The 22,331-nt window shown below is 33.6% G+C and overlaps 1 protein-coding gene across 1 annotated transcript; it reads left to right on the top strand.

The window, feature by feature from the left end:
* Positions 1 to 2,364: 2,364 nt before the first annotated feature.
* On the top strand, positions 2,365 to 22,156 carry LOC124356314 (sialin-like). Its single transcript, XM_046807500.1, has 9 exons — positions 2,365 to 2,448; positions 3,725 to 3,930; positions 11,242 to 11,472; positions 13,266 to 13,353; positions 14,684 to 14,901; positions 15,539 to 15,691; positions 17,325 to 17,457; positions 17,619 to 17,860; positions 21,618 to 22,156. Exons 1-9 carry the CDS (start codon positions 2,430 to 2,432, stop codon positions 21,807 to 21,809), a joined length of 1,482 nt encoding a protein of 493 aa, XP_046663456.1. The 5' UTR covers positions 2,365 to 2,429; the 3' UTR covers positions 21,810 to 22,156.
* The last annotated feature ends 175 nt before the right edge of the window (positions 22,157 to 22,331 follow it).

Below are 22,331 nucleotides of genomic sequence, written 5' to 3'. Positions count from 1 at the left end.
TGCCAGTACAAATTTTTAAAGTGTATTTTACTATACGAACTCCTCAGTTAGTTCATACATGGGTGGTGCAATCGATTTTCGATTGGGGTTTTAAATGTATTACACTGCCTGTCACATTCCGCAAAGAGAAGAAATAAAACAATTTATTTTACCATTCCACAACTAAATAAAAGCATTCAAAGTATTAATTTGGGCCGTCCTAAGATCAGGTCCGCGAAATAATAACTTCAGATAATGATTGTTTTATATCATGTATTTGAATTCCTAAAGCTAACATGTTTTCAACAAATGTAATTTCCATGGATACTTTGGTATTATCTGGAGGCCACTATTTTTGGAATATTTTTTCTTACCTGGAACCTAAAATAACTACATTATTAGAAATAACGGACTTTAATTGACTCACTGTGAAAAATATGTAATTTTGACGATCGGTCCTTCTTTTCTGCCTCCCAAAAAAAGCGATGTCGGTGAGAAGGGGGCCAACGCTGTCCCTATCTACTAAATTGATATTACGCGATATAAATAGGTTTAGATTGGATTATAATAAATATGTTACTAGTAATACCAAAGTTAAAGAAAACATTTACGGGCGCTTACGTGATAATGATCTTGGATTTTAAGAACTATCTCGAGCGATGTTTTTTTTTTTTTTTTTTTTTTTTTTTTTTTTTTTTTTTTTTTTTTTTTTTTTTTTTTTTTTTTTTGCCAGAAGTGCGGAGGGCGCCAGCGAAGCCTGCACTGATGGTTGGGGGATTTCCGATCGGTACTTTTCAAACCTCAAGCCGGCTCTACACTCGCCACTCGCGGTGCGAACGGGCCCATCTACAACTGGGAATCACGAGTGTAGATGTTCACGCCTTCTCGTTCGCCCCGTTCCATCAGTGTCGGGTTTTTGGCCCGCGACTTTCAAACTATCTCCAGTTGCCAAACATCGCAATGCAATGGCAAGGCGTACTTTAGCTGGGATGATGGTCTTAATGAAGTGTCTTCTTTGGCTATCATTGGTAAAACGTTGCCTAATCAAAATCCGAACGAGATTTTCTTGTAAACTTATGACATTATTAAACTGTTCATCCATTGCTGCACTGAAAACATCAAGTAGGTAGGTAAAGTATATACAATAAAAAGAAAATACAACAAATCAAATGTGCCAAATACTATGCTAATTATGCTCAATGATTAATTTACCTGGTTCTGTTACGATGGATCCGTGTCATTCACCAACGTCTTCTTCTCCATCTCTTTTTATATCCTTCTTATCTTGAACACAAAGGCAATTGTGTTACACAATTGCAAGCAGTGACACAGCAGCAGAAATAACGTCGTCGTCCATCATAGTCGCGAACAAGTCTGTGAAGGTTTGCGAACGTGGAGGGACAGTGCACGCACGGATCACGGCGGCAGGAGTTCACGGCGCGACGCGCGACGTCGCACACGAGTATAGAGCCGGCCTCAAATAACGTCCCAGATCGTTCAATGTTTCCGACGTTTGAAGATCTGGCACGTAATCCGAGGTCGGAAATAAAATATCTTCGACGCTTTGTTTTCGACGCTACTCCTGGCGAAACAAAGAAAAACATCCCCCAAGATAGTATCTAAATTCAAGCTCAGATCTTGTGAGCACTCGCTAACTTCTTATGTTTATAATACGTACGTATGTATTTACTTACTTATATAGTCTTACAAATAGAAGATGGGAATAGAATGGCCACCTCCTCGCTGACATTGCTTCCTTTTGGGAGGCATAAAACAAAAACCGATCGTCATAATGACATGTAATTTTCATATTAAGTCAATAAAGTCTGTTCTTTATAGTAATGTAGTTTTTATAGTATTATTAAGAAATTATAATAGAGAAACTCTTCCAAATAGTGGCCTCCTGGTAATACAAAAGTACATTTCCAGAAGTTACAAATTATTAAAAATCATATAATTCCCGTTATTTATAATTTATAATTAATATACTTAAAACCCATATCCTTAGCCTCATCTGTTTATCCTTAGGCCTGGTTACAAAGTTGTCCAGGATTACTACTTTTAATGTCTATGCATCTCCATAATATAAATGTATATTTTATTGTCTTTCTTAGTTACTTAATTGTGCGTTTATTCTAAAATTTAACACAACCCATCAAAACGCAATTAATTATAAACTAAACACAAAACTTTGTGTTATACAATTTATTATATTGCTTAAAGTGCTAAAAAATCCTTGTTGACATTTTAGAACTCTAAAATAATCTCTACTGTTTGAAATTCCATTTCTAAACTAAGTTTTATCCTATAAATTTCGACCTTGTCACTGAAGTTTTTGAAATCAGATGAGATTTTCACATTTACTTCAAGTAACTTGTTGTTTTATTTTAATTCTTGAGCTGTCATAAACAGTTTGGTATTTTGTTTTATGCACAGTATACTGTGTGAAAATGGGTCTTTTGCGAGCATGTGAGTGGTTTATTAATGTATATTTTTATATTATATGTAAAAATTAAGTATACGAGTATTTATAGGAAAATCCACAATTAAAAATAAACTTATGTCAGTGCTGCAATATTAAAACCTAGTAAACTATTATGCTATATTGTAACTGATGCGGTGGCGTATCCAGGACCTGAATTTGGGGGAACAAATCTACAATCTCATAGTTCTGGGGGGGAGTGGTTGAGGGTGAATTAGTCTCTTCGTTTTCTAGGTTGGAAAATGTGAATCCACAAAACATCAATAAACGAACTGATGACTTTGGCTAAACGATTTTATTATACTATGTGGCAACCTCTTTATTTAAACCTACGTTTTCAAGCACATGAAATCATGCCGCTTTCTACTACGGATGATGAAATAGTTAATGTATTTACTTTCTCTGTTCTTGACAATATGAGATCATGTACTCGTATGAGAGGATACACCCGAGCCGGTCCTAGCTGTTCATTAATTAAAATGCATGCACGTTATGTTAACTATCATTGTAATATTGATTGAATTCGATTTAATTAACGTCTAATATTATTGATATTCCAACTGATAATATATAACCTTAAATCCTAAACATTCAAATTGTTGGGACACTAGCTGTTCCCCAGAAAATTACAAGTGTCTAACTGGTATACCTGTTTTATATTGACGAAATATTGTTTCTACGCTAATCTAGTAATCAGTAGAAACAAAATGTCAAATAACGATTCATGTCTGGGTGTGGTCGGTATAATCCCAAAGTACCGTCTACTAACTCTAGTACGTAGCCTACTGGGATTGTATGGTTAAACATTTTTAAATTAGAAAAACGGGCTTCTGCCGTTCTGCAGAACTATTCTGCAGAACTATGCATTTAACTATTCTTAGTTAAATGCATGAGTACTGATTACGCCAACTCCGGTGTTACTTTCAAGAATTGCGATTCGAATTGCACGAAAGTAATGCAACAATCTCAGGGCTTTTCGTCCAGGTCCTAAATTGGATTATAATTACCAATGTAATTTAATTCCCCCTAATTTAATGTTTTAATTTTTATTAAACCAAACATCTATGAATCATACAGTTTTTATAAATTCAAAATGATTAGTTAAAGTTTAATTTTGTCAGAGGATTTTATTATTACCCAGACGATGTTGGAGGCTCAACATACCCCTCGTTACTCTTTGAGCGCGCCACTGTCTAAGTGTTACAACTTAGTGTAACCGTTCTTACATTTGCATTACTTAAATTGAACTCAACTCTCCGACAGGTTGTGCGTGTATTCCGCAGCGGTACTTCCTCTGCGTGTTCATAGTACTGGGGATGGTCACCTGCTACCTGATGAGAGGATCTCTGGTACTTGCGCTCAATGAGATGACCTTTCGGATAAACAAGACTGTAGAGACCACCGAGAAGCACCAGTTCTGTCCCATGGAGGAAACGGCGGCAGGGAAAGGACCAGCAGAGCAGACCAGGGTAAGTATTTATACACCCGAAATTATTTTTGTGTAGTATTACCACGAGTAAAATAGATTTATATCTCTTATTACTAATTCCGGTGTGGGAGCTTGAGGTTACAACCACCCCTTGCTATTTCTGTAAAAATTGCGCATTAAACGGGTTTGGTCATAATTATCGTCTAAGTAATCCTCTTCACACCATGTCAATACACTGTTACACAGTAAAAATATTACAATATTTCGATCTCTTTCTGTACAGCCAGTCTTTAGACGCAATGGAATTTGAAATAACAAAAATACTTGCAAAGATACAATACTACTGACTACTATAGAAACCTCAGAAATGATCAATCAACAAATAAGACAGCATTAAATGTTCATAAAGTTGACAGCAGCAATAGAACAAAGCCAGACGTTTCTCTGAGGTTAATAACTAGGGTCATGCAACAATCCTATAGACCTGTGTAGTTGTAGTCCCTAGATCTGGCCGACAGACCGCGCTGTGTACAGTGTTTCATCGAGCTTTCTGAGTTTGTTTGTGTTAGGCAGTATGTGCTGTTTTGTTAAGACTACCGCATCGGTTGCTCGTCATTGAGCAGTTTTTACCAGATTTTGAACTAGGTGTTCAAAACATCCACTAAATCTGAAGATAGTTTCCCGGAAACCCAATATTTTCTCCGTACATGTAGATAAGAAGTATTATAGTAAATAACTTAATAGTATGTAAATGTAATAGCACATACAAATGCGTATTGTAATCAGTGCGTAAATAAAACAATAATCAATACTAATGACACTTTTTATTAAACCTTAAAGTAGCCAATTTCGAGTGCCTGACACACATGCACAATGTTTTTATCAAATTTCATTTAATGGCAATGTTTATTTATTGTATTATTCTTATGCGTTAATTTTACTTGATTTTGTCATTGGTGTAATCTATGGTAAACGACGTTACATATAAATACTTTAATCATTCCTATTTGCATAACACTACTGATCAAACGCTGTATACTTAATATATTGTTTAAATCACGCGTTGCCTTATTTCATGCGTTTTTATTGATAAATCTAGATATTAGACAGTATAAATTTTATTAGGCAGTACACTACTGATCAAACATTGTATACTTTATTGTATACAGTATACAGTTGTATACAGTATACAGTAACTGTATTTTGTTGCCCTTCTCAATGAACACGAATTCACTGTGCCTGCTATAATGCCATTAGATTTTTTTGTGCTTCAACTCCGTCCTTTTCCTCCTTCCCTAACTTCTATTTCATAACTTAATATCAAAGAAACCAATTTCCAGTGCCTTACATGCACACGTATGCCTCTTTTGTCTAATTTATTTAACTCGTATCAGACTAGACGATAAAGTGAGAAATAAACACTGTGCGAGTACTCGGCTTATCCCTGTGTCCACATGTGCTACGCAAGGCTGTTACGGGTTAGTGGCAAAGTTTAAATACTCGTAGTAGTATTAAATGATTTAATTTCGTCATTGGTGCCATTACTCTCCGTACCTTTCTTTGTTGTATAATACTTAAGTAATAAGAGCTCAAACTTAACTCTCACACCAAATCCAAACCCTTTAAGTACTGAACTGGATTACAGATTAACAGAAAACTAAAAAAAAACTTGAATTTATTCAAGATTCACTAACAGTACCGCACGACAGGAAAACGACGTCCTTGATATTAATATTACTTAGCCCATCACATTACGTTTACATTCGTATCGTCAGTTTTATTTTTTTATTTACAGTTAACACTCCCTTTTAAATTTATTTATTTCAAGTTTATTTCATTGTAGCACGAATTGAACTGCAGCAGGTATGACCATGGCAGTTTCGACCTCACGGAATACCATGATTTGAATGGTTGTTGAGGTCTGGTGGTTGGCAAGGATTTAACTAGGAAATAAGGCTATAGAATTAACTTTGATGTATAATACCTCAACCGATATTGCCTCACCCTGTGGCATCATCAACCCAGTATTTAGTCTCATGCTACCCAGTGCTCATTCACAGAGCAGCAAGATTTTGGGGAGTAAATTGAAAAAAATGTTGTTGATATTCATAATATTTATAAAGCATTGAAATTATTCTAATTTGCTATATTATATAATTGTATTGGTATTTATTTAAAGAGTATAATCATTTTACATAAAATTATAACAAATTAATTAAGTTAAACAAGAAATTGTAACAATGGAGCATGCATGTGGGTGTTCCTCTATTTTTATGTTTACACTAATGTGAAGAGGAAAGCTCAGTTATGACTTCCTCGAAAGTAGAGATCTTTATGTTGAAGAAATTAACTTCTGTTGAGATTACACAGCCGACTCTGTATTCTGGGCATCGCTCTGCTCTGTCTGTAGAGGGTTTGCTGCTGCAGACTCACGAAAGACTCCTAGGACCTGGTTCCAGTAGGTACTTGCAGATTGATTCTCTCGAGAAGTTGTGTACAGTCGATGAGGAAGTTCAAGATTTTGGACAAGAACATGGCATCCTGAATCCTTTTTCGAGCATCCATCGACACCAAGTTCATGTCCACTGCCATCTCTTCCTCCGGAACGTCCCAGTACCGTAGAACCTGTCGCACTCGCACAATCCTCACGAATTCGTTCTGTAAATGTTAGAGGGCTCTGATTTGGTTGGGTTACTATGCAACTATAAAGAACTGCAGTATGTATCTGACGAAGGAGCTGTACATAACTGTCAGGGCTCTGCTGCTGGATATGCCTCTTGTGATTCTAATCACAAACCCCAAAAGACGGCTGGCTCGGGTTACCACATCATCAATTTGTGTTCCTTGGTAGAGATCAGACGTGAGGAGTACATCAAGGTCACGAATGGTATCAACCCTTTCGATGGTGCTGTCTAGAAACTTGTACTGTAACTCAAGACCAATTTTTCTCCTCTCGATAGAGATCACGAAACTCTTCTTGGCGTTGTCAGCCACGTTGTTCTCCCGTCAACAAGTCTCTATCTTCACGATGTCCTCTTCAACACAGTTATCTTCATTATCAACATCCACAAAAAATCTTCATGTAGTCTGCAAAAAGGAAGGCGTTGGCAGACAGGCAGGTCACCATTTCAGGTCTGTCGATGATGAACAGACGGGAACCTTGTGGTACTCCAGATGTTGAAATGAACCCCTCGGAAAGTGAGTTTATTTCAAAATAAGTTAATTATAATAGTTATGAGCCATACCATTATTAAATTGTTGTTTGTCTGAAAGAGAGCGGCACACCATAACGTACATAAGTTTGACAGGTTATATTAACTGAAATACTGTTCTAGAGGAAATCTATCACCAGCGCGCTGCTTAGTGTTCCAAACTACTAATTTAGGTGGACAAAAAGAAAAATATGATGTCTAATAAAATTACCGTAAATTTACCAATCTTTCCTTAGGTAGTTAGGGACGGTAAGAACTTAAGATTAGGACATCTCAGTGCAAGTTTAAATACCAACAGACACAATTACTTAGATTCGACTATTTGGTCTTTACATCACTGTTCTTTTTTAATTGATCTTATATATACCAAGACATCACTTTTCGCGCTATACCTCTATATATCCTGAGGTTTTTCGTGAAATATTACAATGACAGAAAAACTATACCAAGTCTCTCTGTATATATTTATTTATAGGCATAATGATACATTCTTGTTTTAGTGATATAATTACCTAAATATCAGATCTTTTTTTAATCTCATTTAAACCCCAGCGTCAGCTATGCCGGCTTCGAAGTGCACTGGTGTTTTATGAAAGTCCAAAGTACATGATTGGACCTCCCCGGGATTTGAACCCATGCGTTCTCGGGTAGAGAGCCGAGACTATAACCATTAGTCTACGGATGAGGACAAAAATATCAGATCATAATTATTAAGGTTGATGACGGCTGATGATTTCTTGTACTTTTCAAATGCCTTTGTATTTAGGGTTTGGAGAATGTCAAAGAATTAGTCGCCAACAATTAACTTTAATTTTTTTTTTTCATGACATGTCGCTTAAAATGAGAAAGTTTTTAGATTCGGTATTGAGAGAAAGATATAGGTAAGAAATTGAATGCAGTTTTGGAGCAATTAAAATTAAATTACAATTTTAAGGAGAAAGAAAAAATTAATTGTATTGCGATATTTTTTAAGTTCTCAGGGTACCGTCAGACAAGTAGATAAAGAGACTGCAATTCGCTAAGTCCTGCCAAACGGTCGATCCGCACACATCGACTTTGCAGCTTGGTTCATGTTTATCAAGCTACAAAATATATGATCTGAGGAAAATGTGTCGACTGACATGTATAACCCTTTCGATAGCTTTCCAAATTTCGACCACAAATCTAACCACATTTTGCTGCTGGCGATTGATTTTTCTTAGGAGAGGTGAAGTTCTCACCAATTTAAAGAAAACCCAGGTTGTGCGCTTATACAATACAAAACAGCTCTGAATACATGGAATATTACATTACAATTTTACCTTCGCAAAACTTGGTAACTTCTTCATCCTGTACGAATATTACATTTTCATTTTTAACATAGTACAATGATACCTGTTCATACTCTAGTTCAATAATTATAATAATATATTTAAATAACTACATGTTATATATATATATATATATATATATATATATATATATATATATATATATATATATATATATATATATACTATTTAAGCTTATACTATAAGCTTAAATAGTAGTCAATATTATAAATGTTGTCCACCTAGATATGTTATTTGGACCGCGCCAGCTACTGCTGTAATACTCTAGGATTAAAAAGTAAATAGTCGCATTACAACACGAACTATATAATAGAACTCCAATAACAGGAGCTACACTAAAATGTTGGTATTTTTGCGTCTGAAATTGTAAACAAATAATTTACAAACAATAATTTCTACTTTTCATTTCAATAATAACGAAAAATGTACCAGTTTGGGCGCTGTACCAAACTGCAACTTTCAAAATTCGTTACTCGGAAATTTGCGATCTGATTAAGACGAAATTGTTATAAAATATAGCTAAAAGTTTAGTATTTATGATCACATAATTTTAGAGTTTTGAGTTGTACGTATAGACGTTGTTATCAAATTAAATCTTAACCTTTATTATTATTGACCTGGTGGTTCAACTGTGGGCGGCGCCTGTATTGAATCAAATATAACAGTCTAAGGTTTTATGAAGTAATTGACGGTTTTGCTCATAGACTAGCTAGAAGGAAACCACTACTTAAGTTGGCCAATTAATTCAAAATCAATTGTAAGAGTTTAAACTATAATTGCGAAAGGTGATTTTAACTAGATGTGAAGTCTTTTTACTATAATTAATCGCATCTATAATCTTATAAAATTAAATAAGCCTTATTAAAAAAATCCTGATTTTTATTTCCATGTTTACTGAAGCAAACTTTAGAACTAACAATGGATTATTGAAGAAATGTCATTATAATTAATAGAAAATCGCAAAGTAAAAATTATGTATCGTATGTTAATCTATAGTTTGGTCCCATATGTGTGCGGTGTAAATGAATGTGTTAGTATACGAGTCTGACTGGTGGGGGTCTGTAAGGGGTAGGTAGGAATAAGGGGGGTGGCGTTGGATGTACAGGGGCGCGTACAACTACTAAATACGGGCACATGATGAATTTCACTATTTTATCAAATTTATAAATGTTTAATCAACGATTATACCGAAATTTGTTTCTAAATATATGGAAGTAGAGAATACTATCTCCCCTTATCTATTATGAAGCGAAAACCTTATCTAGCATGTTCACTCACCCATGTTAATAGAAAAAATTGTTATGAATGAAGCTGTATCTTCTTATTAATAAAATTGAATCACTAAATATGTTGCTAAGAGCTCATCTCGAGAACGGCTGAACCAATTGGCTCATTCCTTAATTTAACATTTGTTGAAATCCGAGCAAGGTTTATATGAATAGAAAGATCTGAAAAGTTATCTGAAATATTTTAGAATTCATGAAAAATTGGCAAAATTTATTTTTTATAAACCACATCCCCATCGGGTACACGCGATCTTTCACAACTGTCGTCGTATACGCGATCGTGTGCAACCGAGTTTTCGTAAAGTGCGTCGTGCGCCCGATGATGTATACGTTGCTATGCATATCTTTATTGCGTTTTTATTAGTTACATGTCTTGAGGGTTTATTAGATTTGATCCCGGGCTTGAATAAATATCTCAGACTATCGTGTACACCGTCGAGCGCACGATTCCTTAAATTTTAATGTAAGCCTTGGAGTACATGGAGAAACATTGCAAAAACATGTTGAAATATGTTTGGGGAAAAATTTAGAATTCCTACATAGCTCTCTCCTTATACTTAGACGTTTAACGTAATAACTCGATTACGGCTTTTGCAATTATTATTGAAAAATTGGAAGGAATATAGGCTAAAAAGTATGGAAATTAGCCGTTGTCGTATACGTGTTTTAACTGACACTAAATAGATGTTGACACTTTCAGTTGTAGTTTGTCAATGAGGCAAAAATATTTGTTTACAATTTAATTTTAGAACTGTGCTTGATCAGTAATGAACCAGATAGCAAAGACAAATTTAACTTCTAACTTTTACTGCAGATCGCGCCAGAGACAAATTTAATAAATGCTTTGGAAATATTATTGAAACGCCGTTATAAAACCAACCAAAATGATAAAGCTTTGAATGTTGTCCGTACTCGAAACTTGTGGGCTTCTCTGGCATTGTGATATGGCATTTTAACAGTGGGTTAAGGAAAACAGAGAAACACTAACATGCCTTAATAATTTTGTCCCAGACTAGTCCGAAATACAACAAGACTTCTACAACGAAAATCGTATTTGTATTTTCTTCATCGGGCCCCAATAAGGCAAACTCAACTGCGGCGTCAGAAATATAATTAATTCAAACCATACATGCACGAACCAATTCATGTTTACACGTACCAAACTTGATAAACATGAAGTAAGAAACTGTGATATTCTTAACCATGAACACTTTGTGAATATGTAGCTGAGGTATACCTACATATGTTTGACAAAATTCATATGACCATCATTTACATCATAAGTGCTTTTACTATTTATAAGTACTTCGAATACTTGTGAAGCTACGGGTAATAGCTAGTTTTTAATAATAAACCGTTTCCAACTATTTCAAAGGAATTTAATACAATACAAACCCCAGGCTAATATAATGGTTTTTAGTGTTTATTTATTGTTTACTAATAAATAAACCACCGAATCAGTGAATGAATATTAAAACTATTTATAAACTAGAAAAACTCGAAATAATTTTTTTGTCTTTAGGCAGAATTCCATTGGAGTCAACGGATGCAGCATAGTGTCATCAAGTCATTTTACGTTGGGTACCTAATTGCACATCTACCGGCTGGAATGATATCCGACACAATTGGTGGCAAACATGTGTATGGAGGTGGCATACTGTTGTCAGCTGTCATATCCCTGATCACCCCCTTCCTGGCCCACTTAAGCCCATATACTCTTATGGGAGGACGCCTGATCCAAGGCTTTGGACAGGTAATGTAAGCAATTACAATGAGATTTCGGACATTAGCCAACTACATATGTTATGAAATAGAACTCTCCATTCCAGGATAGGAGGAATACGTCCACTTCTTCTGGTGCCAAAAATATGTTAGGCCATAAGGTTTATGACAAAACTAAAGAAGAGGATAGATTTCAATCCAGAGTGTTCTTGATCTTGTAACACAGCAATGGCAAATGCAATAATCAATAATAGCCTTTAAACAAAACAATGGAAAGATTTAAATTCAGTGAGGTAAGTATGATATTATTTTGAGAGGTAAATTTCTAAGCCAGGGGGATATGGAAAACCCACATGAAAAGATGTGAAAAGTTGAATGAATGGTGGCATTTTAAACAAGCTGTAAATTGTTTTTCTATAATTTATGTAACTCTGTACATTGTTTGGAGTGCTTTGGTTCTAAACTAATATTCAGAGTATTTGACATTGTGAAGCATTTTAAAATGAATGTCAATTATTCTAGTGTAACCCATACTAATTATTTATGTAGATTAATTTGACAGTAGCGTCTTCAAATAGTTACTATCTCCTAATTCTAAAATCTGTTGTGCAGGGATTTAAGAAGGAATTGTTTTAAGCTGATTGTAATAGTGAGCATGTTTAATATTATATCTCAGGTACCACAGCTGCTGGCATAACTAACTTCTTGGTGTTCACACTGTGTCAACACATGGCTAACACAAGTCTTTCTCTCTTTTACTTTAGGAGAAGCTGATCCCCTTTTAAGCCATATCTGCCCGTTAACATGGGCCAATGGCCTGTGCAAGGATCTTATCAAGCAGAATAAGGGATAGGGTTGATGAAGGACAAGGTCGATGGTACTGTTAAAATGAACAACGATGGTACTGACTTTGCAACACATTAGGAACACAGCACACATCATGATGAGAAAATATCAGCTATAACATAAATAATTAAAAATCCTAAACAAAAACTAAAGTACTTACAAACAATTCTTATTTTAATATCCAATAAGAACAAGAGATAAAAATAACTTCAACAAAGACAGCATTCAACTGTCTAAAACCTGGCAGTCTGTACTGAAGAAATTTTATTGATCGGTGATTAGATGAGTTCCAGCCAATCACAATTCACTCCTTTCCCTCACATTTATAACCAGTTTTAGTTTAACATCTATGAAGATGGCTCTCTATTATAGACCGAAATGTCTGAGTATTATAATCTTTTGCAAGTGTTCTGACAGTGAAAACTGAAGAACTTGGAGGACAGTTCAAATAAAATTAGTAATTTAATCCAAAATGTGTTCTAAATATTGTTTTTGTGTTTATTTCAGCAATTTTCAATATACCTTGTTCTACCTTGTGCATCAAATCAAATTATTTTATCCCCAAAACATACTCCTTAACTTTTTATTAATGAAAGAGGACTTTTGTATGAAAAGTATATAAAGTTGAATTTTATAAGTGTAATCATTGCAAGCATTGTGGATGAGACCATACTGATTCCTGTTCCTGCAATGAGAGGTATTGCACAAACCCCCTGATGGTTAGGCCCTTTCCAAAATTTAAAAGTAATTACTTCACTATGTTCTCCTTTTTGAGAAGACAGAGTTATTACAAAATATGGATAGAGATTACTTGTGTATGAGAAACAAGTGTAATTATAACTGACAATTAATGTAGAGTGTTCTAGACTTGTTTATAAATATTATTATGAAACTGAGCACCATTAAATATGATTTACTACAATTATATACTTTTCGGCTCTACCAGCAACATTGTTAAATCTCTGTTGTGGTTTGCAGGGGTGTATGTTTCCTAGCACCAGCGCTCTAGTGGCCAAATGGGCGCCTCCGAACGAGCGGTCCACAATGACAGGCATTGTACAAACTGGTAAGATCTACACTGGGATAGATTACTTTTTAGAATATTCTAATAAATTGTCTTAGAATTGTCTCAAACATTCCAAGAAAAGATTTAAAATAAGATTGTTTGAATAGTATTTACATTTGTAGTTATTCTAACCTAAAGATGAATCATTCTGTGACTTTTAATAAGAACAAAAAGTACAGGGAGCTATGCCTAGATTATAGGAAGGTTCAAATTCAGTTTATTGTGATTTACTCCGAAATCTTGTTAAGGGAAAGTTCAATGAGAGAACATTTTTGTAGGGATATAGTCATGACTTTACCACGTTTTCAGCCATTTTCGTCACGTTGTCTGGTAAGTACTTTAAGACTTAACGGTAACTCTCCTTATTCACAGCCTGACTCATTGGTGCATATTCATTATGAACACCATCTAGATCAAAACACTGTAGCCACCTTAATTCCTCGCTACCACACTGTTCTTCCTGAATGTGTCACTGTGAAAAATGAGCTTTTTTTTTCTTAGAACTATAATTACCACCAGTAGTTACTATTTTGACAATAGACAAAACTGTATGATTTGTGCATTAGCTGTAGTGAAACGACCTTGAATTAAACCTCAAACACTTCTTTACCCTAATTTTTCCATGTACCATGTAATAGATGGTATTAAATATACTCATTTTAAATATATACACATCTTAAAGCTTATTGAGAAAGGCTCTTCTAAACTTAAGATCCCACTTCTTAACAAATCAGAAATGTCATATGGATTGATATATTTTATTCCAAAATACAAATTTCTTAAAAAATTATTATTTCACAGGTTGGTTTATTCATAAGTTAATTGACTTTTTATTACATACTAATCCTTCATATGTTTTGGAAACTTAACAGTTTTTATGATCAAACAAAAATTTTGCAATAAAAGTATAGTTTTTTATATAAGTTACTTATTTAAAAAAAATTTAAACACATTACATGTGTTTTAAATATTAGTGAACCCTGTTTAAAACTAACAAATATGTAATACAGTAACGTATAATATTGTTATATTACATACATAAATAGTAAAGAAAATTTAAACTCTTTTTTGTATTAGTGTTGTTATAATGTTCAGTTGACAGCCTATAAAATGTCATCTATCTCTTATGATATTCCTCTAAATAAATTGAGTGTTGTAAAATAATGCCAAAGGTTTAGCCTTTTACTATTAGGTAATATTATTAGATATTAGATATTGTACAAGAAAACTTAAATGCAAATTGATTCATAAAATTGGGAGGTCATCTTTCACAAAATGCTAGTTTTTTAGATTTATTATTACCAACTTTCAATAATATCAATATTTACAGGTGTGATGTTTGGAAATGCAATTAGCTATGCAACATCTGGATTCATCCTTGGATCATTTCCAACATGGGACCCCATATTTTACATTGTGGGAGTTATCGCTCTGCTCTGGTGTTTCGGTTGGTATCCTTTCTTTTATAGTGCTCCTGGCAACCATCCTTTTGTGTCGGAAAAAGAGAAAACAATGATTGAGACACAGATCCAAGCAAAAATGAAACAGGTAAGAGTATTGCAGAGTTTGTTAGTTTCAGATCCTCATACCCTCCCTACGAAGTCAATTGCTTATAAAGTTAGTAAGACTTGAGTGATGTGCTCCAAAGCACCTTTATTTTGGCCCCTGACCATAAACACTAGATCATAAGCATAATATTATTATAGTTTCATACCTCTTTCTTCTATTTTAGTCGAGATCATTCATTATCCAAGCCCATATAATGGGATACAGTACCCCTTCTTTTACTTTTAATTATTAGTAAAATAATAGCAAAGTGTGTCTTACATAATGTTATATAATGACTGAGCTAGGTTGGAGGTTGTAAGAACTTCATATCCATATATCTTCAGCCACTTTTCTTTAGGTCTGTTTACAAGATACCCACAAATACTACTTTACATGGAGTTTTCAGCAGGAAATGTATTTTAAAGAGCGTTAAATTATAAAATTAATAAATAACTTTCAATTTCATCTTTGTCAGGTTACTCTTTAAATTGTTAACTTAAGCTCTTCAAAAGTAATTGTAAAATTTTGACAATTTATGAGTATGTGCTTTTTTAATAGGTAAAAATGTAGTGATAATGATAATATAGAGATAGTTAGCTTAATTTTTTTTATTTTTTGAAAAATTTTCAATTTCCAGAAACCCAAGAGCATCCCATGGAAGAGTATTTTTACATCTGTTCCAGTCATAACAGCTGTGATGTGCAACTTTGGACATGCCTGGGCACTCTTCACAATGGTCAATGAAATGCCAAACTACATGGGCAAAGTACTTAACTTCAATATTCAAAAAGTAAGAATTCAGTAGTACTTGTACAGTAAATGCCCTCATTTTCATCTTAACGTTTATGTTAGGAGGACTGTTATCAAAATGTGCTGTTCATTTGAATAGTCTGTAAAAACACAAATTTTTAAGCCTACCCTTTTCTATGTAATTTCCTACTAAGCTAAATTGGCTTGGATGAGGTTTATTCTTTACCTCATCTAATAAAACAGTGCAATCAATTGGAAGATTATTTTTGAAATAAAAAGACAACAGATTCTGCAACACTAAAGAAATAACAACAAAGAGTTAATCACATTACTTTCACTTAGAGAAAACAAACTTGGTTGAGAAGGTCAGTAGAGTGACAGAATAAAAATTGTTTATGGTCAAACACGCTGAGTGATACAGTTGACGTTTCATCCTTCGGAGGTTCTCTCATGGTCAGCACTATGTCTGTATGAGCATTTACAGGCAATATCACAGAGGATATATAAACAGTTCATACCATGGCATTGGGGAGGTTAAATAGTTACAAGGGAATCCACATTTGTCCAGGATCAAACAAATTCCACAAAATCTAACAGGATTTTCAAGGGGCCAACTAGAGATAATGCCCGCACCTTGAAAGGGTTGTATAGTCACACTACATTGTGACTAAAAGAACTTACAGGACAAGTCACATTTTAGAAGACTACAAGCGAGAGAGAGACTGCACATGAGCTTACATTTTGAAAGATTGGGGCTGGGCAGCCAGCATACATGGGTTGCTATGCCGACTGATCAGGCCATGTCATGTGATCTCAGATGATGTTAAATTTAATCTGTCTCGGCCAATGGTGAGCAATCAACTATTTACGATTCTATTATTTTGTATTTGGCCGTATCTGTCACATATGCGTTTAAATAACCAAACTAACATATGATCAGAAGACCTGTCAAACGACTTTTATTTACATTAATTAAATTTGTATAAATGGCAATAGCCGAATTTAATTTTTTCAATAAACATTGAATCACAAAAAGTACTTACTCCGACTCAAACCCGGATCTCTCACTTGCCGGGTGAATGTGCTACCATTACATCACAGAGCCCTCACTTTTTACGATTCAATTATTTTGTATTTGGCTGTATCTGTCACATATGCGTTTAAACAACCAAACTAACATATGATCAGAAGACCATATTTCGAGATACATGTATACATCACACTACATTTGTGCAAATGTATCCATCTATGATCTACGTGCTCATTAAGTCTTTGTTGCTATAAACGCAAGTATCACTAGTAATATACAATTGTATACTCAAAATTTAATATAATATAATAATTTAGAATGTTTCAATAATTGTTATTTAACTTCAGTGAATCTATTGCATGTTCATAATAATTCTGTGTGACTTCCAAAGACAACCTGTAATTAGGTTTTAATACTGGTTTAGTTTTCTTGTATGTCAGTTGCCACAGCTTGTTGTCTGCTGTCAATGTCTGTCCTACAACCATTCACTTGTAGCAGTAATTAATTATTTAGGGCTATGTTACACTAAAATACAGACTGTTTGGAAGATAAAGGTGTTATATGTATTTGGCATATACATAGCACCTTCATCCACTAAGTCACTGTGCTTTTTTACCTTTCTAATGTGGTGTTATTTCTGTAGACCGGGTTATTCTCTGCCCTTCCACATCTTGCCATGATTCCAACCTCTGTTGGCTGTGGATACCTTTGTGACTGGATTCGAAAGAAGAACCTCATATCAATCACACTCAACAGGAAAATTTTCTCATTTGCAGGTAAACTGTTCAAGTAAACTGTTTAGATTCTTAATGGTCAGCTAAGACACATTTCTGAGAACTGTAGTATTGAGATAATTTCAGTTTAGAAACAATAGGATTTCAAAATTTAAACATGTTTAAATTCTTTAGGTCTTGAATTTGGGTCAATCTTGTTCCAGCAAATACTCTACCAATTCCGTTCATGTTGATGGCATCGTTTTCTGGCTGTGATCGTCCTAAAGTCATAGTGTTCTTTATGATAATGATGTTCTTCAAGGGTATTTCATACTCAACTTGCAGAGCCTTGCCGGTTGATTTGAGCCCAAACTACGCAGGTATCTTGATGGCCCTCATGAATGGAATTGGATCTTTTGCTGGTTTCGCACAGCCCTTCATTACACCTTTCTTTTTGCACACTGGTGTAAGTATGAATTTTTGTAATTCAAATTCAATAGTTTTTTAAAAATTTAAGAATTCAGTCCAACTTAGAAGCCAACTGTGACAATAAATTATACAGAGTTTCACATTATTATGCTAACAAACTTTGTGAGGGACGATGTAACGAATTTTTCTTGAAGGGTCAGAAAAAATACTGGGGAGTGATAGAGCTCTCCCCTGAAAAATGTTTCAACGTGATGTTCTGAAACACTGTTTCCTGGTCAAAAATCTGTGATTTAATAGTTTGAAACAAGGGCGAATATCACACACAAAATCTGCAAAAGCTTTGGAATTTATAAAGTTTATTTTTACAAATCAAACATATTAAGAAATAATAAAGTAACTTACATCTAAATATGAAAAGCCACAATAAATAGCAAAAACATGTTACCTGTAAGAAATAAAGACACAAAAATATTCAGCCTTTATAGTTACCAAAAACCAATCTATGAGTTTCAACTTTATTGAAGAACTCTTTTGTAATTGACTGATCATCTACACTTAGGGTAATGTGTTTATGTATGGGCAAGATGGCAAGATAATGAAATTTCCTTTAAGTTATTGTTGATTGCAACCACATTTTCAAGTGACGAAAGCAAGAACAAATTGTTTCTGCTCTCTCTTACGATGCTGGTGAGACCAACAGTAACTTGAGTACTTTTATTAATGTAGACAGAAATTTCTTGTTTTCCTGAGGTTCATTTTTTATGACTGCAGGTAATCACGGAAACATCTAAGATTCTTATCTTTTTCTAGCACTGATAATATTAAAAATTGGTTTAAGAGTTTTGTTTTATTCCAGTCAGATTCACAATGGATACAGATCTCACTCACTTCACATCTTACTTCCATTTTCCCTTTCACCACTTGCATTAGAACATGTTCAACGTTCTGGTATACTTTAACACCTGGATGTTGAAATCAGTAATTAATGTCTGACATCAAGTTGTCGCTAATATCAAAATAAGTTACTGTTTTCTCAAATATTGTTCTAGCCTGGAGAATATTACGGATGAGAGTGGCAACATCTTTACCTTTAATCGCTTAGAAGGTATTCGTTGGCTGAAACAAATTAAATCAAAGAATACACTTGATTAGAAGTATCTGAAACTTAACAAATTATAATTTGTTTCCTTTCTTGAAGATTCAGAGGGGTCAGCTGATCCCCCGGTTCCACCACCTCTGTTGTGTCCTACCTGCTAAAATCAAAATTTATTCTCAGTGGCATAATTGGTGAATCAGGAAGCAGCCCACTCAACCATCAAAGAAACAAAGAACAAGTTGACAATAATATAAACTGGGAATAGGAATAATTTAAATCATAAGTGTAGTTCTTTAAGATCCTTAAGCTCTTTAAGAAATATTGAAAGTTTTAGCCAATCCTGTACCCAAACCAAATTTAAATTGTACAATCTTCAAGCACATAATACATTTACAACTGTGGTATTGTTCTCTAAGAAACTTCACATGATTTCCAAAAATTATTTATAGCACACAAATCTTTGATTAGAGCTTAGATTTAGATCAGATTTAGAGCAAACTGCGGTCCTCTTTTAAAAGAATTATACTAATTCTGTGTTTTTACATTTTGGAAATGTTAAATTTGGTTCTTAAAAACTTGAAATACCCACAACCAATTTAACAATGAGCATAATTAATTGTGATACTCATAATAAAAACATCTAACGTTTTCCAATAAAAACTAGCCTACTAAAAAGAGCCCATTGTATATTGCCATTTGCATTTATAATACTTACCAATAACTGTAAAATAAATCTTAATGAAAAGATCTTAATGAAGAGCATTATTTAATAAGTAATACCAAATTCAATCTCACTGAATTTAGTAATTAAGGCCAGTCAAAAGAATTTGCTGATATTGTGCCAGTGGTTCCATCACTGGTAATACCAGGTCTGGGTGTCAGATCGTATCTTAAACAATAATTTTAGTGAGACTTCTGTGTTTGATCTATTTTGTGAATTCTACTGAACGAGGCTTAACACTAGATAAATGAGATCCTGCCAAATAACATAGTGAATTATTACCTACTAACAGTTTTTTGTACCTTTGAATATTGTTTAGTCTGACTTAACTCGTTATTATAAAGAAAATAAATTTGATGATTTGTAGCTAAAAATATATATATAATATTTGTGTTTGATATTCGCCCTTGTTTCAAACTATTAAATCATAGAGTTTTGACCAGAAAACAGTGTTTCAGAACATCACGTTTAAACATTTTTCAGGGGAAAATACCTAGGGGCTCCCTGACTCCCCAGTATTTTTTCTGACCCTTCAAGACAAATGTATATATATATACATACATACATACATATATTCATTGTTTTATATCCACCATATTCCTTTCTTTATATAAGTGGTTCATAGTTTAAAAGCATTTTGGGATAAGGTGCTGAATATTTACAAATAATTTTATAATTTGAAAAATTGTTTCACTAAAAACTTGACATATGAATTTTTCATCACAGCTCTATTCATTATAATATGATAAAAACACATGATTAAACAAAAATTGCTCAAACACCTTTGGAAACAATCTGTTATACCTGGTTATACTGTACAAATATTTTTAGTTTAATTTTAGGTCACAATAAAATGGCAAAACTGATATAAATCAATAATATAATAAATAATATTTAAAATATCATGGAACATGTCAAGAAAATTAAAAGTTTTACTATTAATTATACTTTAAATCACATAAGTTTTAAATCAGGACAATTTTACAAGAACTCTAATTAAATTACCTGAGTTGTGATTCAAATTCCTTAATTTAACAATTATTGCTATTCAAAAACTATTACATACAAGATATAAGCTATACAAGATATTAAAATTCATGAAACATGTAAAGAAAAGCATAACAGAAACTTTTTATACACTCATATAAAAAATAAGTAAAAAAATAAAGCTATTTCAGACAAAACCATTTGCGTAACAAGAATTTCAAAGAGAGTAATTGATTACAAAGTTGAATGTACTTAGTTTAAAAAAATACAAATCTTCATAACTTCACAACATGTTGATAGTTTAGGACCACAGAACAACACCTTTGGGCTCTTTTAAACTAATTTAGTTTAGTAAAAAAATCTTCTACAACGTTTTTAAGAAATTGGTCTCAATCAATACACTTTATTTATTTACATTTAAACTTATCAAATATATTGACTAAATAGTAACTATACAAAAATTATTTATAGCTGTTTTAAACACAGCTTTGAACAATTTATATAGTAGAAGAACCTGAACCAAAATAGTCTAATGGCATTAACGGCGATATTGGCTATCGCTGACCACCAGCTGTTCCTATATTACACAGCTGCTCCTCTATTAGGCCACTTCTAACTGTCTGTTTGATGTACAATGTTGCCTTAAAAACAAATGTACGTGTTTTTATTTAAGGTATCAACTGATGATGTTTGTTTATTATAACAGGCGATGAGATGTACCAGCTACCAACGGACAATTTTAGCTGATACTAGTATAGCCAGTAACTAGTATCAGCCCAGATGAGATGATCACACCCTGTGTGAGTACTGTACATACTACTGGGGCCACAGTAGTCGCTTCGGTGTTACTAGAAAATCATTGTTTATATATGAACAATTTTCCAGGACATGACTCTCACATCCTTTTGTTTTTTATGGGGGGAGGATATTCTGAACTCCCTCTTGTGTTAATCACTCCAAAATAATGTTTACTAATCAAAACTGTTTCAGGATGGAAGTATAGAAGAGTGGCGCAATGTTTTTTATACAGCTGGAGTAATCATGACTGTGTTCTCTGTTCCGTTTGTATTCTTCGGTTCTGGTGAGCTGCAGTCTTGGAACGATGCAGATATGGAACCAGAGCCTGCTAATGCTGAGTCGTCAGATGCTGATAAACCTGCTGAAGAAGCCAAAACAGCTTGATGAAAAAGAGATCATTTTTGGCTAACTTTAACACTCCATCTACAACTTTAATTCAATCTATTCACACTGATATTTTCTATTTATTGGTTTTTATTGTTAATAAATTTAAAGAACTTGTGGTGTTTATTATGTTTTTAAGCTATGGTCCAAAATGTGTGAAATGAACTAGTATCATGTAATCAGTATTAGCCCAGTCATTAAAAGTCAAAATACCAAAAAGACTTATTGATTGATTTGTCCCAAACAAGAGAAAACAAAATGAAAAATATTTTTAAATATATGTGAAATAACAAAAATTATTAAATACAATGTAATTTTATATGAAAAATATATACCTCAAGAATGTATATTGTTTGCGTTTATTTATAGACTTGCTTTTAATTCCGTTAGAGAAAATACAGGATTGACAGCATACAATGTATATCCAAAAGAGTGGGTTGAAAATTTAATGTTTTAGGAAATTGTTGACAATGTCAGCCTATATCCTGTCAATCATCCAAAACATCCTTTTAAACCTGAAAA

The sequence above is a fragment of the Homalodisca vitripennis genome, chromosome 2 (assembly GCF_021130785.1).
Source record: "Homalodisca vitripennis isolate AUS2020 chromosome 2, UT_GWSS_2.1, whole genome shotgun sequence".
NCBI classification, from domain to species: Eukaryota; Metazoa; Arthropoda; class Insecta; order Hemiptera; family Cicadellidae; genus Homalodisca; species Homalodisca vitripennis.
This window is presented reverse-complemented; position numbering and strand designations above follow the sequence as displayed.

Bases quoted from the DNA above. Each gene is read 5' to 3' on its own strand.
- LOC124356314 (XM_046807500.1), top strand. The intron at 14,902-15,538 runs GTAAGAGTATTG...TTCAATTTCCAG, and splicing joins TCCAAGCAAAAATGAAACAG to AAACCCAAGAGCATCCCATG. The intron at 15,692-17,324 runs GTAAGAATTCAG...TTATTTCTGTAG, and splicing joins TTAACTTCAATATTCAAAAA to ACCGGGTTATTCTCTGCCCT.